The sequence below is a fragment of the Podarcis muralis genome, chromosome 12 (assembly GCF_964188315.1).
Source record: "Podarcis muralis chromosome 12, rPodMur119.hap1.1, whole genome shotgun sequence".
Classification (NCBI taxonomy): Eukaryota; Metazoa; Chordata; class Lepidosauria; order Squamata; family Lacertidae; genus Podarcis; species Podarcis muralis.
The window spans coordinates 48,555,296-48,572,904 of NC_135666.1; the positions used below are offsets into that span (position 1 = coordinate 48,555,296).

At 41.3% G+C, this 17,609-nt stretch overlaps 1 protein-coding gene across 2 annotated transcripts; it reads left to right on the top strand.

Annotated features, from left to right (window-relative positions):
* Positions 1 to 1,422: 1,422 nt before the first annotated feature.
* On the top strand, positions 1,423 to 10,715 carry LZTFL1 (leucine zipper transcription factor like 1). Of its 2 annotated transcripts, XM_028750552.2 has the most exons (10): positions 1,423 to 1,569; positions 3,041 to 3,165; positions 3,515 to 3,709; positions 4,083 to 4,143; positions 5,060 to 5,128; positions 5,775 to 5,840; positions 5,941 to 6,018; positions 7,327 to 7,500; positions 8,493 to 8,596; positions 9,640 to 10,715. In XM_028750552.2, the coding sequence occupies exons 1-10, from the start codon at positions 1,567 to 1,569 to the stop codon at positions 9,656 to 9,658; spliced, it is 894 nt and encodes a 297-aa protein (XP_028606385.1). In that variant the 5' UTR covers positions 1,423 to 1,566; the 3' UTR covers positions 9,659 to 10,715. The 2 variants fall into 2 exon arrangements, with proteins under 2 accessions (XP_028606385.1, XP_077772536.1); XM_077916410.1 differs by lacking the exon at positions 3,515 to 3,709.
* Positions 10,716 to 17,609: the final 6,894 nt, after the last annotated feature.

A 17,609-nucleotide genomic window follows, 5' to 3' on the forward strand; every position in this document is an offset into this window, starting at 1 on the left:
AGGAAGGGCCCAGGAATTGGTGCCTTAGGGTGCAGGGTGAGGGGTATGGAAGGGAGGGCCAAGCAGTAAAAACCTCTCAGGCATACCCCCTTTCCCTCCAGCTGCCCATTTTGAAATTTTACTCTTCCCATGCTCCTTGAGAAACAGGCCAATACAGTGGTGCCTCGCAAGACGAAAAGAATCCGTTCCGCGAGTCTCTTCGTCTAGCGGTTTTTTCGTCTTGCAAAGCAACCCTATTAGCGGCTAAGTGGATTAGCGCTATTAGCGGTTTAGCGGCTATTAAAGGATTAGCGGCTTAGAAAAGGGGGGGGGAGCGGGGAAAAAATCGCAAGACTAGCAAGATGTTTCATCTTGCGAAGCAAGCCCATAGGGAAAATCGTCTTGCGAAGCAACTCGGAAACGAAAAACCCTTTCGTCTAGCGCGTTTTCCGTCTTGCGAGGCATTCGTCTTGCGGGGCACCACTGTATTCTGAAAGTTCAGGACAAAGATCTGGCAGTCCTAGCAATATCACCAACAGGGAAATTTGGAATGCTAATGAATCTGGTTATCTCACTAGACTGTAGTTTAAAAATGAAATACAATTTTATCAAGGTGATTTTGTTTTTAATGGTTCAAATGTTCACTGTATGACCTATTTATTTAATACTTACATATTGCAATAATGTGTGCATATTGTATTTATATTATACAATTACATACCTATGCAACCTTGAAAACTGCATCTGCTGCCCACCTCTTTCCCTGACTTGCGCCTTGTGATGGCATAATAAATAGGGCAGTATGATTTGTGAGGGTATGTTTGCCTTTCCAAGTGTTTGGTTTTTGTAACCCAGACATAATTCAATTAAGGAACCTAAAGGCAAGGGGCAAAAAGCTTCCCTCTCTCACAAATACATACAGCGGTAGCTGAATTTTACTCCAGCGTCCTCCGGATGAAGGGCCTAATAATAATAATAATAATAATAATAATAATAATAAATTTTATTTATACCCCGCCCTCCCCAACCAAGGCCGGACTCAGGGCGGCTAACAACCAATAATAAAAACAAGTTGAATGAATACAACTTAAAAACAAGATTAAAAAAATTAATAATACAAATTTAATTAATAATAATAACAACAACAACAGTATTTACGCAGAGAGAGAGAATAAACGACATGCTTACACTAAATAAAACCTGAATTAGATCACGCATCCCTCTTGTTTTTATTTTTTTAAAGGGGGGGGGCTACCGCTGCCCAGAAATAAAGTCACGTTAACACCCCGGATTTCTCCCCCGGCCTGTGGGAGAAATAAGCAAGAAGGCAGCCCAGTCTCTAACATTAGAGCCGTCATTCAAACGTTCCGCGCTGCCTTTCAACTGCTCCGCCCCCGCCGGACGTTCAAATCCTAACGGCCGTTCCGCGCGCCTCAACTTCCGGCCTCGCGACGGTTTCCTCCCCCCCTCCTCTTCCGCCAACGGCATTCCGAAGGAGGGAGTCGCGAGCCTCCTGGCTCCGTCGCTATGGCAACCGCCGCGCTGTAAACCGCCGCCGCTTTGCCTCAGGGCCGCCGCCGGTTCGACATGGTGAGCAACCGGCGCGCTACCTCAGCCTCGCCCCGCTTCTTCTTCTGCCCCCTCACGCAACGTTTAGCTACCCTCAAGCTTCCCGAGAAGGGAGAGACGAGGCCGTGGCGTCTCCCGGCCCCCCCCCCCCAAGTGTGGCGCCTCCTTCGTCTGAGAGAGGCCTAACCAGCCTGGGCTTTTCCTCGCTCCTCACCCCCAACGCACCCACCCACCCGGGTTTAGAAACTGGGGGTCCCTCCTGACTGAGGGAGCCCGAGCCTCCCTCCGTGATTCGCGGTCCCCCAAACCACGCCGGCCTTGATCCTTCAGCCGCCGCCTCCTCACCCCGCCCCCTTTCGTGTAGGACGGCGGGACTTAAAACATAATTTGGGACCTGTATTTTTTTTATGCTCGTTTGTTTTGGCCTATCCGCACACACAACCCCGCGTCCGCCTTCTCCCAATAGTTCGTTGCCACAAATAGAGCTCCTCTTGCCTACTGTATAGGGAAGCCTTTTAATGTGCAATGCTTTCTGATGTTTTCATATACATCATACATTTATATACATCATTTTATATATCTGGAGGGGTGTTATGGGATTATTGTTCTTATTTTGATTTTATATATTGTGATCTTTTCTGTGAACCGCCCTGAGACCTCTGGGTATAGGGCGGTATATTAAATAAATAAATAAATAAACAAACAAACATTGGGAGCTGCTCAGAGTGGCTGGGGCAACCAAGTCAGATGGGCAGGGTATCAATAAAATAACAACAACCACCACCTTGCAGGACGGATAGGGGAGGAATGTATTTCTGCACAGCTTTTAAGTGGGAGAGAGGCCCACTGAGTTGAGCTTGCTTTAGCATGTAATTTTTTTATTAAAGCTTTTCATAGTACATTGCTATATAGAAAACTAATGTAAATAAAAAACAGAAACAGCTACATAAAATACAAATAGAATAAATAATATACGGCGTCCTCTCACCCTGAAAAACCCAACATTTCCTTGCCTCCAACCCAGGGTCCTCCATCAATCATCTACCACCCATGACGGCTTACTTTCAAATAAATGCACATAAGAGATGGTAGGGTCATGAGGGTGAGAATTAGGGACCAAGACCAAATGACTTATTGCTATGTGGTTTGGGTGTTTGGTTGTATCTATCTCTACCCCTGCACCTCTGTAGTGCAATGGGTCAGTGTGTCTGGCTCTTAACCGGAAGATTGGTGGTTCATACCCACCACCACTATGGAACGACTGTGGGCAGGATTCCTGTGTTGTAGGGGGTTGGACTAGATGACCCTCAGGATCCCATCCAACCCCATTATTCTATTATTATTCTTGTTTATTTCTCAACAATATATGGGACCTTCTGCTGTCACCTGTACAGTAGCTCTGGCTCTGAGTTTTAATCAGTTCATTAGCAGGAAATCCAAATATGATACTTTATTGATATGAGCTTCATTGCTGTTTTTATTCTCGTTGCAGGCAGAGCTGGGTCTGAATGAGCAACACCAGAATGAAGTTATCAACTACATGCGATTTGCACGCTCCAAGCGTGGCCAGCGTCTTAAGACAGTAGACTCTTGTTTTCAGGACCTGAAGGAAAGCAGGTACCATGAGGATAGAATACCTGTAATACAAATGTAAACACAAATGAAACCAATATTAGGAGTCATTCCTTAACAAACTATGGGAAGTGACATATCCCAGATATCAGGCAGCCATGTTTGCTTGCTGATACTTATGTAGAAAGCAGGATGAAGACACTTTTGGGACGATGGGCATAATTTGGAAGTGCTCAGTCTAGTGATGGGCTATAGCATTTGACCAGTTTGCCAATCATCTTACTAGAAAAATAAATAGTCATATAATATTTCAAGGTCTTGTAATACTGCTGATGCTTTGGGTTGTTAGCACGGTTATTTTTTTAAATTCTGTTTTGTGGGCTTTTCTGTTTAGGCTGGTGGAAGACACATATACTATTGATGAAGTGACAGATATACTGGATGGCTTGCAGACTGTGGTACACAGTGAAGTGGAATCAGAACTTATTAACACAGCCTATACCAATGTATTACTTCTGCGCCAGATTTTTTTCCAAGCAGAGAAGTGGTATCTTAAACTGCAGACTGACATTTCTGAGCTGGAAAATAGGTAAAATACTATAAAGAGAATTTTATATCCACTTAAAATGTATCCTTACTAATAAGGTCTTTCCCACCACAGTAGTTTCATAAATGGCAGTTTATAGCATAATACTGTTCATGCAGAAGTATCAGTGAATTCATCGGAGGTTACTGCCTAGTAAGTTTGCAGCCTTAGTCTCAAAATGATTGTTTTGTTTTTTTAATCTAAGAAGTGATTGTTTTGTCTTCATTAAAGGTTCTGTCTTGGCATAGTTTTTACATGTGAGACTTCAGGGCTAATTCTTTCATTTTCTAACTTTGCATTCCTTTATGAATTATGGAATATAACTTGGGTGTTCAGTAGAATTGCTTGACTAAAATATTTTCTATTCTTTTTCAAGAGACTTACTAGAGCAAGTTGCAGAGTTTGAAAAGTCAGAATTTACATCTTCAAATAAGAAGGTATGTGTCTATTTCTAAAACTCACCAGATTTATTGTGAAATGAGGCTGTGAGGGTTTTGTGTGTGGTTCTTGTTTAAGGGGAAAGGTAACAGTACTTGCAACTAGTGAACACCCCTGCTGAGCACAACATGTGAGTCCTTTGCCCTGAGTCAGGGAAGGAAGATTTTCTCATGCCGTGCTGTTCTTGGAGCAAGCATCAGCTCTGAGAGAGTTTAGTACTGCTTTTGCCTGCTCCAAGGCTTGATGTCCTGTGGAGGTCACTGTCAGTCAGCTCTTCAGGGTGCAGAGAGTGGACAGGCTGACCCAGTTACTCAGCAAGCTAGGGAAAAAGCAGTGACAGCCTAATTGTGGATGGGATGGAGAGGAAGGGGTTCTTTTCATGACTGGAAGACCAGCTGAGGCAATGTCAGCCCAAGATAGCAGACTTTTTAGGAGTGTAGGAATCCCCTTTTTGATTGCTACACCCCTCTTCTCTGATTACTCTAGCATGCACAGAGTATATGATTAAGGGCTCAGTGACAATCACAATTTTTAAAAGACATTTGAAGGCAACTGTGTGATTTTTAAAAGACATCTGAAGGCAGCCCTGTTCAGGGAAGGTTTTAGTGTTGGTGCTGTATTTTTTTTTACTATTTTTGTTGGGAGTCGCCCAGAGTGTCAGGGGCAACCCAGTCAGATGAGCCGTATATAAAGATGTTATGGACTACAACGCCCATCATCCCTGAACATTGGCTTCACTGGGTGGGGCTGATGGGAGTTGTAGTTCAAAACATCTGGAGGGCACCATATTCTCTACAATATGATTAGTCTTCCGGCCAAAGTATGGAAAGGCTGGAGCAATAATTGCTATTATAATACTTGTTAGAAAGAAAATGTTTAATTGAGTACTTTGTAACATATTTGTGCCTACTGTAGCCTAATCCAGAGTTGGTGAAGCCTAAACTTACTCCATTGCATGAAGGAGCATCAGAATTATTGAACAAGGTAAAACTTGGTTTTTGTGATATTTATTGTGGTTCATTGTTGGTTCAACTGAACCTGTTTTATATTAATTTTAAACTGTTTAGAAGTTACTGAAGTCCCCATGGCCTCTTCTTAGCTTCATCAGGTGTATGTGTCAGTGGAGTGCAATGGTGTGTGTAATCAAAAGAAACGTGAGGGAGGGGACAGGAAAATATCTTTAAAGGCGAAGCTTCTGTCAGAAAAGAGCTTGAAGCTATGTCTTCAGAAATGGAAGCTGAGAACTAGAGGATGTGCACAGAGCAGTCAAGATTAATGCATTTCTACCCCAAATTAAAGTGAGAACATTTCCTTGCCACCACCAGCCTTTAATGATTCCTTTGGATTCAGTTACTTTCATCGTTCCTCATTCTGTGGTGCCTCAACAGCTGCATGGGGAAACAGGAATGTTAATTAGAAGTGGATCCCACTTTTCATCCTAGTTTAATTTTCTGTACAGCTTCTATTTTTCAAATAAAGCAGGAACTAAGAACAGTATGCCAAATCCTAGTAACTTTCTTGGTCTCACGTAGGCATACATTTTTTTCTAGTCTGAAAAACACTTCTATGTGCTAGGCATGATGTATTTAGGGTTTGGTCAAGAGCAAGCTAATTTTTTAATTGTTCACAGGAAATAGCAAGACTCCAAGAAGAAAATGAAAAATTGAAGACTAGATTAAAGACCATAGAAGGGCATGTAAGTTTGCTTGAGATGTTGGTATATGTGTATCAAAAGAGTAGTAATTCTATTACTTTTCTAAAAATATGGTCTGAATGTTGTTTTCAATCTTTTCCAGGCTACAAGTGCACTGGATGAAAAATCAAAGTTAGAGAAGGCTCTACGTGAGCTACAAATTGCCCAGGGAGATCAAAAGGTTTTCACATCATTTCAATTGAATATTGCTGTTTTGATAAAATTACTCCATGTAGATTATTTTAGTAAATTTTCAGAGATCTTCTTGTTAATATTATTTATCCAGATGCGATCATATGTAACACTGTTTTAAAACAAAATTTGAAGAATAATACCAATAAAACAGGTTTGGCACTGCAAAATAAGAATTTCTCTTTGAGTAAGGTAACATCTTAAATTTGAGGCAGGCTTTAATAATTTTCTTTCATACATCTTTTTCATTGTTATAATTCACATTTCTTGTTTTGTTTTGCTTTCTAATATGGTTTGTGGTATGTATTTGATTTCTCATTTCTAAGCATTTCAGCACTTTGCTCCAGGGTTTACACTTATACTAAACTATGGTGCATCTGCTATTGTCAATTTAAAAGTGTTTTCATCAATTCTCTAATTCTGAAAATCTTTTCTATGTTTACTCAAAAGTACCCATTGATTTCAGACAGGCTTTATGTAAGTTTTCAGTAAGTTCAGAAAAATTATATGCATGCTTACTTGGAAGAACGTTACTGTCTCCTTCCCAAAGTCCAGTATCTCGTTTACCTGGCTATGGGAAGGCAATGCAAGGGCTGGGTGAGGGCATCAAATTTTGGTCTCACCCCCCTCTACCCCACGCAACAAGGCAGCGTGTGACTCATGGGTTCTATGTCGAAGTACTCTTGTGGCCCACTTGGTATGAAAAGTTGGGCCACCCTGAGCTATGTTATTAAAATAAACAAAGTACTCATATACAATCAAGTGTCCAGGCACTCTTTTAAGTCACCCTGACAAGAAGGGACTTGTTTTTAGGCAACATTATACATATTAAGTATACCATTATTTTCTGCATTGCTTTCCAGAATTAAGATTGTACTATACCTACTATGTCAGCTCCACTGCAGAGTTCTATCTTTGATTTTTAAGTAATGACATAAAGTTACTGCTTTTATCATCCACCTGTTCTGGAAAAAATGAGGCTGAGCTGATGTCTGAACTAGAATGCCTCCAGCTGATCATTAGAACTCTATAATTAAGAAATAGTGCCATGAATTTTCTTTTTTCCTCCTCCCTTCTGTTCCCTTTTTCTTTTGTGTTCAACAGCAGTTACTTTCATACATTTGTAAGATGCTTTGGGAACCTTTTTGCTTAATAATTGAAATAGAGAAATTAGCTCATTGTATATATTTTTATAATTTGAAACTTCAGATTTTTACAGAGAACAATTGTTTACTCTTGTAACCAATGGTCATGCATTTATTTAATTAAATCATGAATATATATATATATTTTTCAGTTTAACCCAACTCAGGATATTAGTGAGTTAGAAAATACTATGGCTGATCTGAAGTGCAAGCTTGAAAAGACTTTGCAAGACAGTACTGCAAGCCAAAAATCATTGGAAGAGAATTTGGTAACAACAAAGCATGACCTTCTTAAGGTTCAGGACCAGTTGGCTATGGCTGAAAAGGTTAGTTTTTATTCTGTTGAATAGTTACAGTCATTACCACCTTCCTTAACGCCTGTAACATAAGGCATTGATAAAAGTGCACAAGCTTTTTCTGAAGCATAATATTGTTATGGCACATATACACAGGGGCAATAACTCAGATCCAGTGTTTCTGTGCATGCAGTTGACACGTGAGGGTCCACACATGTTTTTTTCAGCACAATATTAATTGGTGTTCTGCTGCTTGCCATCAACACCTGTGGGCACAGCTTGACAGAAAATACCTCAAATGTGAGTTTTTCAACCCTCTTCCCCCAGTTTGCTTGCAGGGTTAAACTGCAGTTTGCTTTCTCTTTTTTAAAATACATATTTTTGTGCAATTCTGATTTACAGAATTATAAAAGATCTGTAGATCTGTAAATAAAAACAAACTAGGACTACTTAGTGCTCTGAGTGTGCAGTGTGCTTGTGCAACATCTGAGAGCAAGAGGCGGCAGGGTGCCTTCCTGCTGCAAAGGAAACACTGGCTGTTTTGTTTTTCAATCTCTCTGAGAGCTCCATGCAGCAGGAAGACTGTTGGAGCAGTTTGAAAATACAGCGAAAGGAGGCTCAGAGTTTATTTGATTCCTTTCCCCACCCCTCAACAACACAATCAGATCCTGGATGCTTTATGCTGAAACTGAATATCAATTGGAGAAGGCTGGGAAAGAGGAATTATATTAGTTTACAGATGTTTGGCACACATGTACATGCTCCACTCAGAGCATTGAGCAATCCCAAACATTTATTTTTGTTTTTGTAGGTTTTTTGTAGGTTGCTCATGTTAGGAGCAATGAGAAGTAGAGGCGATAGAGGTCACCTACTAAAATGTCTCTACCCATGTGACATACCACTCAGCCAGCCAAACAAATGCTTTAAATGATTTTTAAGTGAGAGTTGTTAAATACATAAACAGTGTCTATTTCGCTTTTAAAAATAACAAAGTAAATATATTGGTAATCTCAAATCAACAGGAATTGGAAAAGAAGTTCCAACAAACAACTGCCTACCGCAATATGAAAGAGATTCTCTCCAAGAAGAATGAACAGATAAAGGAATTACGAAAGAAGCTTTCAAAGTAAGCAGTGCTCTTTCATTTGTCCTCTCAGCATGTGGCTTGTATGGTAATTTTTGCTTTTGCAAAACTTTTAAGAGCTAGATACTTCCATTATCTGAAAACAGGTTGGGGTCCAGTGAGCTTGCTTCTGATGCACTTGAACACTTGGGACGAGCTCAGTAAAAATTTATTCCTTTTTCTTTAAAATGCTGACCTTCATGCCATAGTACAAATGACATCAGAAACCCCAACATTTTCCAAACCTGTTTGCCAGTCAACACAAATTACTGCTGTGTCCGAAACACAAGGGTAAAGCTGCCTTGGACATTCAGATCTAGCTGCAGAGTTCTTTGGATCGCAGCCTGAGATTCTGATGTTCTTTCTACAACTTAGGCAGTGAGAACCCATAAAGAGGTGGTCCTTACTAAAGTGCTGCAGAAAGGAGATGAGTAGCTCCTTCTGTTGACAAGATACAATGGTGGCAGATTGCACTTCAAACATTTAGTAGACTGTGGGGGTGGACACTCGCCTGACGTCTGGTCACCTGTATTGCTGCTGCATACTGAAACAGGGTTATGTGAGGGCAGCATGGTACCAGTGTGTTCATATCTCACTGTCATGTTCCCTTTCATTTCCCTGGTATGTAGCAGCAGTGAGGCAACCAAAGGTCAGTTTGGTGCTGCCTCCCCACCCCACTATCCACTGCTGCAATACACTTTTCATCTTCCTCCAAATGTGTAGAGAGATCTAAGTAACCCTAGTGTATATCTAGTCACTTAGATATTTAGAGTGTCCATCTGTTTCAGTACTGTTTCATTGAAATTACACTGCAGAATTGGAATGGAATGGCTCAAATGGAGCTTTCAAATTAATTGGGTTTTGAGCTGCTTGGATAAGGTTTATAAATCCTAGGGTTATGTATTAAGATGGTAAATTATCAGATTATTTTGTAATTCAAAATAGATTATTGGCAATGTCTTATGTGATTATTTAATCATTACCTTCCTATCTTGCCTGTTTATTTTTTTAAAAATATTTTAATCTGTTTTCTTATTTCTTTTTAGATACGAACCAGATGATTAAGGTCTGAAGAGCATCTGCTGTGTTAAACTGCCACAAAAAGAAAATGCATAGGATTTTTAAAATATGAAATCTATTTTCCCCAATATGTTGGGATTTATGCTTTCTAAGGAGTTTATTGTTTCTTTTTCTGAAAAAAATGTTTATTGATAGGAAGCTGTAATAGAATTGAGAGCAAAGAAAAGGCATAGTCTTTATTTCTGTACTTCATGTCTTTGGAATAGCTATCTTGTGGATTGCCTGGAAAACTACAAACATGGAGGTATTAATTCTTGTGAAGTAGAAAGATTTATTTTAAACAAAACCAAAAGTTCAAATTCCAGTTCTTTTCATACCTATAAGGTACAGACCCAAAGAGTTAAATTCCTGTAATTTACATGCTTCTCAAACATGGCCTTTCTTTTACAATTGTACTAGGAGCAGTGATTCTCCAAGTAACTTGTTAATTCATACCTGCTATTTATTTTAAAAATTATTAGCTCTGTAGTTTCAAAAAGAGCTTCTGCACTAAAAAGGGGGGGGGGGGAAACAATCTGTTTGTTATGTGTAGGAAGTGGAAAAGCTGGTGCTCAAATGTTAACTAACTAGTAAAAATATATTTTTTTGTCTTACACATCTAATTAACTTACGCTGTCTTAAATTTTGTTATTATATCACAGATGTAAGGAATCCCATCTCCAATACACCTTCCATTCATTTCTCTGATGGTTTGCACAGAAACCCTGGACACTCCACACTGAAATCAATAGGTTATATGCAGCAAACAGCCTTTCTGGAATCTGTCCATATATCCCAGGAAATACATATCACATTCTAGAGGTAAATGTTCAATAGTAGAACAGAAAGTAGAGTTTCCCCCCAAATCTGCTAAGTTGGCAACAGACTAGATGAAACTATTGTTACTTTTGGGAGTGACAGGTCAACCAGTCTTCATCACGCATATATTCCAACCTTTTGGGTTCTGTGTATTTGCCAACCATATATTGGTATATATTTTGTCTTCGTTATATATGTTATTAAATTCCTTATTTAATTAAATTCCTAATTAAGGCTAATGAAACTTCTTGCCTCCCAAATCCTGTTTGTTTGTTTTTCAGAAAATACAGAAGGACAAGTTTCTTTGCCTCCTAGGGGTTAGGCATTTTTGTATGTAATCTCATAGCAATTTACATCTCTTGACCTTATTCTCTCTTTTAAAAAGCAAACAACCAGTGGCTATCTTGAGTGAGATCTCATACTGTAGTGACATATAGAAATTTTGCTCATATAAATCAAACACAGGCATGCATATTTGCATAGTTCACCTTTTACGAAATTCAGAATATTTTGGTCAAGGCTGTAGAGCAACTTTTTCAGCCTGAGAGCTGCATTCCTGCATACACAACCTTCTGGAGGCCACATGGTGGCTCAGAGGCAAAAATGGATGGCTCAATGGATGTGGCTTGCCTTTATACAGTAGGTGACATTATTATTTACCCCATCCCTTTTTTGCTCCATCTCTGGGTAGGAAAACAAAATAGAATGCAAGAGAAGGAATGTGAACTAGTAATTCGATAGAGGAACTCTCTGACCAAGCTCTGTTTCATAGTAACAGGCTTTGCAGCATCATTATGTAGATTCTTCTTTAAATCTTCGTTCTTTTATTTGCTTCAGCACACTATAATATAAATAAACATTTCATTATTGAGTATCAATGACTGCTGAATAATTACAGCAAAACTAAGTGCATTTTTTTAAAATACCAAGTTTTCTTTTACCAAAGTACAGCCTGTGCTAAAGAGCTACAGACACAATATCCAGTATTACTGGACTAGCATAATAATCTTAAATTGCAGTGGTTGGTTTTTTCTATTATGAAATGTAGTTTTAAATCTTGATTCTTCACATCCCCTCTCTATACATTAAGTTAACAAATCAACATTCTATTTAATTGATAGGAGGAACTGAAAAGAACTTTCTTGAGAGTTTCCTAAGAATTTTTTTTAGCAAGTAACAACCAGAGGGAGAAATAGAGGAAGGATATAATGGAAGAGGCAAGGATGAAAGCAAAGAGAAGTATTGGGGGGGGGGGAGACTCTGTATCTAACAAAGTGCCCATCTAGTCTAATATCTTGGTTCTAGGATCAGCCTTTCTCGACCTTGGGTCCCCAGATGTTGTTGAACTATAACTCCCATCATCCCTAGCTAGCAAGGCCAAAGAGGGATGATGGGAGTTGTAGTCCAACAACAACTGGGGACCCAAGGTTGAGAAACACTGCCTCCAGAAAGCCCACAAGCAAAGCTGACACACACACACACACACACAACCCTTCAATTGCTGATGTTCACAAGTCATTTACCTATCAGGGATAACAGACGATAGACCTGTATGTGCTGGGTCTGAAGATTCCTTTCCTCTGTCAGAGAAAGCAACCCTTTGGCTCTAGCCCCATGAATTTCTCCTTTAAAACCTTTGAAGGCTTTTCTAAGAATGTGACAGGTTCTAGTGGCAGAGCCTATAACTTACATAGTGTGTATTTTAACATATATTTTACCAATACTTTACCATAGTGTGTATTTGTGTCTTTCATACCTGCTGCTTCAAGATTGCAAAGAAGCTCCTAAATACTTTTGGATATAAATTAACAAAAAAAACACACCTCAAAAACATAAAATTGAATGATTCCTTCCCTCATAGGCCAGCATATAATAGCATTAACCCCACACTCATTTTTAATAAAATAGATTTTGTTCCCTGGCTGTACTTCAAAATTAGAATAGGATGCATTTTCAGTAACAGGAGGTTGCGAAAAAATAACTTTTTCTTTCAATGTGCTTTTGTGCTTATGAAATGAAGCATGTTTTCTGTCAGTCAAAATTTAAGCTGTTTCACATTGCCATGACAGAATAAACAGCTTGCATAGCAGGGAAGCGGCTGAATTCAGTAGCTGGTCACTAATTGACTTGGAAGTGGTTCAAAATGGTAATACTTTAACTGTTCAGTATGTTTCATATGTTTTGACGGCATTTGTCTAAAAATTAGTGTAAACCAGTATACTTAAAAACATACCCATTTTCTTTGATGTGTCATAAAGAAAAAACAAGGGTCATACAGTCCTTACTGAAAAAGCTCTCATGACATTTGGGGGCAAATGGTAGATAGTTGGATGTGGGGTATAATTTAGACTGGAGGAAACAGCCCTAACACAGCAGCCTGAATCCAAATCACAAACACACTGTGTGGCTGCTCAGATTTCCCAACATGTTGTCTCATCTGGCCTTCAAAAGAACTACTAACAGCAAATACGCATAACAGAACAAGCAACTATACTTTGTTGCTTGTTTTAAGGCAGGCTACTTTTTGTGTTCCCGGTTTAAGTCATGAGGACCTCTGGTTTGGGACTAATGCACTTTACATGACTAACAATGCAATCCCTAACCATATCTACTCAGAGGCAAGTCCTACTCGCAGGTCAGTGGGGTTAGGATTGCAGCCTTAGTCTAAGGGTACTTCTATAGGTGGGCTTCATTTGTAAATGGGTCCGAATTTACTGGATAACCTACTTGACATTCCCCAGATTAAATGTGGTGAGCAGCAGGGAATACCAGCTAACATTCTGATATCAGTAATATTGTGTGGATGCTGGGGGGAGGGACGTTATCCCTGCATGCATAAACAGTACTAAACATCCATCTGGAAGTACCCCTAATCTGATGTTGCAGCAATGATACTTGGTGCTACCTTTTAGACTCTTACATAAAAACACTGAGAATTTTTGTTAATTTAAAACCACTTTAAATTTAATTTAACGTCTAAATTAAAATATTGTGAAAGTGGGTCAAAGACTGAATGATTTCAGTCAGTCTTTCCCTATGATCATCTTCATTACTGCACTTAGTGCACATTTATCATGCCATAAATTGGTTATTAGGAAGGTGACCCAAGCTATTTTACATGTATGAACACATAGGTGTTTAACAAAGTGGCCACTCTGGAGCCCTTGTCCTTAAATAATTTGTATGCACCATATCTTGTTTATTTTATTCTATCAGATCTCTTCAGCTCACTCATTCTTTCCATGATACTCCTCCCAAACTCATCATATAATTAAGACTGCAATCCTCTACCACTTTCCCTGGACATGCCCAAAATAGTGCTGTTAATCTATATTACATGGTGATATTCACAGCTAAGGAAAATGTTTCATTCAAATTATTATCCGGTGCTTTATCTGATGTTCCATTCAAGCAGAAATCTGGCTATCAGCAAGCAGGTTTGCACTCTACTTATCTTTCAGATTGCCCATCATTTATTAACTTGTCATAAGAAGCTGATGTTTGACAGAATTGCCATTACGTATTTTTACAAGGTAGGTCAATCACTGATCAGTTCGATACCAAGAGGAGTCAACAGCAAGGCTTCATACTCCTCCTTTGGAGTGTATGCGTCCCAGTTAGACTTACAGGAAATGCCCTACATATATGCATCTCCCACTCCTGTGGCATCACTGACTTTCTCCCATTCGCATCATGGAATCATAGGGCTCTTCCTACACTGCAATTCACAGGTTTCTTGTAAACAATTGGGAGGTATATAAATTTTGTTAAAATGAATACATTCCCATTGGGTTCACAGATAATAGCACACAGCCCTATCCATGAACCTCATATGAGTTATAGAATCCCCTCTTCCACTGCCAGAGTCAGGAGACTTTTCCCCCTAGGTGCAGAGGGGGGGGGGGAGCAGAGCGAAAAATGCAAACGTTGCCTTCATATAGTAGGCTAGTTTCTAAACATTCACACCCCACTCTTATATGGAGTGTTAGGGAAGGGATAGTACCTCTGGTGGGGGACATGTTCTTCTGGGGTAGTTTGTCTATATTTGGTCCCCATCCTTCACTCGGTTTTCACCTGTGGCTTCTAGAAGCTGTCAGCATGACAGTGCCACACCCAGAAAATGGCCTTGACTGACCGGCTAACCCAGTTGAAGGTAGCCCATGGGTCTCAAGCCCTTGGCGAGTTAGGGAGTCGCTGGTGAGTTAGGGACAGGCTCCAGCAGATTGAGCAGATGAGACTAGTAGTGGGTCCAGCGGTCAAGAAGGCAGTTTCTGTACGTACCCGGCAAGGTAGACCATCTAGGGGAAGGAAAACTCTGACCCTAAACCTCCACTGCCTTGTGGAATATCTTTGGGAGAAGAAAAGGCTAAGGAACGAACCCTACACAACTCTGGAGTGGAGTCCTTAAGACGGGTGTATGGCACCTTCTATGTCTCCTTCCAGCAACTCCTGCAGCCAAGCTGGTGCCAAACATACTGCTCTGCTTTCCTTCAGACCACATCAGCAAGGCTGAAAGAAGGGGTCTTGTCTAGGCAGCCCAGGATTCCCATGATGTTATGAACTGGCAGGACGACAGAGAGGAGAAAGAGTATCTCGGTGAGGGGTGTAGTTGGGACTGGGACACACTGGGGCAAGCAGGGGCAGAAAAGGAAGTCTTCACTGGGTGATGGAGGATGGCGAGGGGATAGGGGTCAGTACACAAGAACCAGTGCTCACTGGAAGGACAAATCCTGAAGCTGAGGCTCCAATACTTTGGCCACCTCATGAGAAGAGAAGACTCCCTGGAAAAGACCCTGATGTTGGGAAAGATGGAGGGCACAATGAGAAGGGGACGACAGAGAACGAGATGGTTGGACAGTGTTCTCGAAGCTACCAGCATGAGTTTGACCAAACTGCAGGAGGCAGTGGAAGATAGGAGTGCCTGGCATGCTCTGGTCCATGGGGTCACAAAGAGTCGGACACGACTAAACAACAACAACAACACAAGAACCAGAGCAGCAGGACCCATCACCAGAGCCAGAGGGACCCCTGTCTCCACAAACACAGGCGTAGGGAGCAGCGAGAGGGGCAGTCCAGGAGGCTGAGGCAGCCAAGGGCCCACAGCCCAGCTCCCTGGCTGCCCAGGTGAGGCTCACTAGATCTGGGAGGAGGTGTGTGATTGCTCTGCTGCATTAGGCTTGGGACAGGTGAGGGTCACAGGCCTCATCAAGTCCAGATGCTGCAATCAGCAAGCAAAGTGTAAAAGGGAAGCAGAGCTGAGGTGCTGTGTCTGCTCTAACACCCATGTTGGTGGACCTCGACTTGGATGCATCTGGACCTCTATGGGAGTGGACTTTGGATGCGTGGATTGACCACTGGTCTTTGGACTTTGACATACAGACTTGTGACCAGGTAGGCCAGGGTTTCAGGACACACACACTGCCCAGGCTTGTGCCCCAAAGAGGTCACTTGCTGCTAACACAGCAGTTTGACCTCCAGAGGCTATATTATTTCTGATCCAGATACCAGACTTGTACGTGATTTCTACTGTGAGTGAGACTCTCTTGTGAGCCTCTTTGAGAGCCTCTCAGGGCCAAAAAACAGAATATAAACCAAATAAGTAAATTTTGTGAGGTTTTTTTGGGGGGGCGGCAGCAGTTAGGCTGTAGGCCGAGACCTTTCCTGTATCCAGGAAATGTTAAAATCTAAGCAAGGGTTCAAATTCCTATAATAGCCAGGCTAGCTTCCTGGTGAGGTAATGGCTTAATTATGGGTTGTTAACAAAGGCAGTGATTCTGTGCCAGAGGACAAAAAGGTGGGCCATCCTTTCTCAGCTGTTTGGAGGTCAGAGTCGAGAGTTGGGTTATGTGAACTAGAAGTTGGAACTTGGCAAGGCTGCAGGCCGGGCATCTGGAAGACAGAGCCATGCCTGATTTCTGTTGGAATCCACGGCTGTGGCTATGGGAGAAGCAAGACCCTCTTGGGGTGATTTTTTTTATTCTGCTTCAGGATAATATATTGGATATTTGCTTTACCAGACTATGAGCAATTCCAGATTGTCGCTATTTTCCGGTGGGAGTCAACTGCATACTGACAAATTCAGTTTGTACAATTAAAGTTGATTTGGAGTCCTTGTGCAACAAACAAGCTCCTCTCGCCTTGCTCACCCCTCCCTCAATTAACTTTTTGCAATAAGAAAGTGAGGGGGGAATGCATTGAGAGTGTGGGACAACATTTGCTGGATGCAACATCTTCTAACCTCCCTGCAAGCATATTGGAATGAATGCTCAATGAACTGGGGGTGTCTTCTAAGCTCCTTGCAAACTTTGTGCTAACTAATCAGGATTAATCCTCAATAAACAGGCTGCCTGGAAGCAGCAAGACTAGAGTAAACTTCCCACACCCCGCCATTCATGTGCATTTGTGATGATTTGTGCTTATGGTTATGTGATTCTGCTCTCAGTATAGTTTGCACCTGCAAAAGAAGACATGAACAAGCCTGCTGCATGTGGTGTGGTGTGGTGTTGTGTAGTGGTTAGAGTGTTGGACTAAGACAGTGCTTCTCAAACTTAGGTCTCCAGATGTTGTTGGGCTAAAACTCCCATCATCCCTAGCTATCGGGACCAGTGGTTGTATTCCAACAACAGCTGAAGACCCAAGTTTTAGAAACATTGGACTGGGACCTGGTACTAGGATCTAGGTGCTGGGAGACCAGGGTTCAAAGCCAAGAGGGCATGTAAATGTTAACGATAATAGGCCTCAAAACGTTCATGATACGTACTCCACCGAGCATACATCATTGTCCCAGAGCATTCACCACAGTGATAGATGGGATAGAAATTACCCATCTGGCTGGGTTTCCCCAGCCCCTCTGGGCGGCTTCCAACAAAGATTAAAAATACATTAAAATATCACACATTAAAAACAGGGCTGCCTTCAGATGTCTTCTAAATGTCAGGTAGTTGTTTGTTTCCTTGACATCTGATGGAAGGGCGTTCCACAGGGCGGGCGCCACTACCAAGAAGGCCCTCTGGCTGGTTTCCTGTAGCTTTGCTTCTCACAGTGAGGGAACCGCCAGAAGGCCCTCGGAGGCTGAACGATGGGGGTGGAGATGCTCTTTCAGGTATACTGGGCCGAGGCTGTTTAAAGGTCAACACCA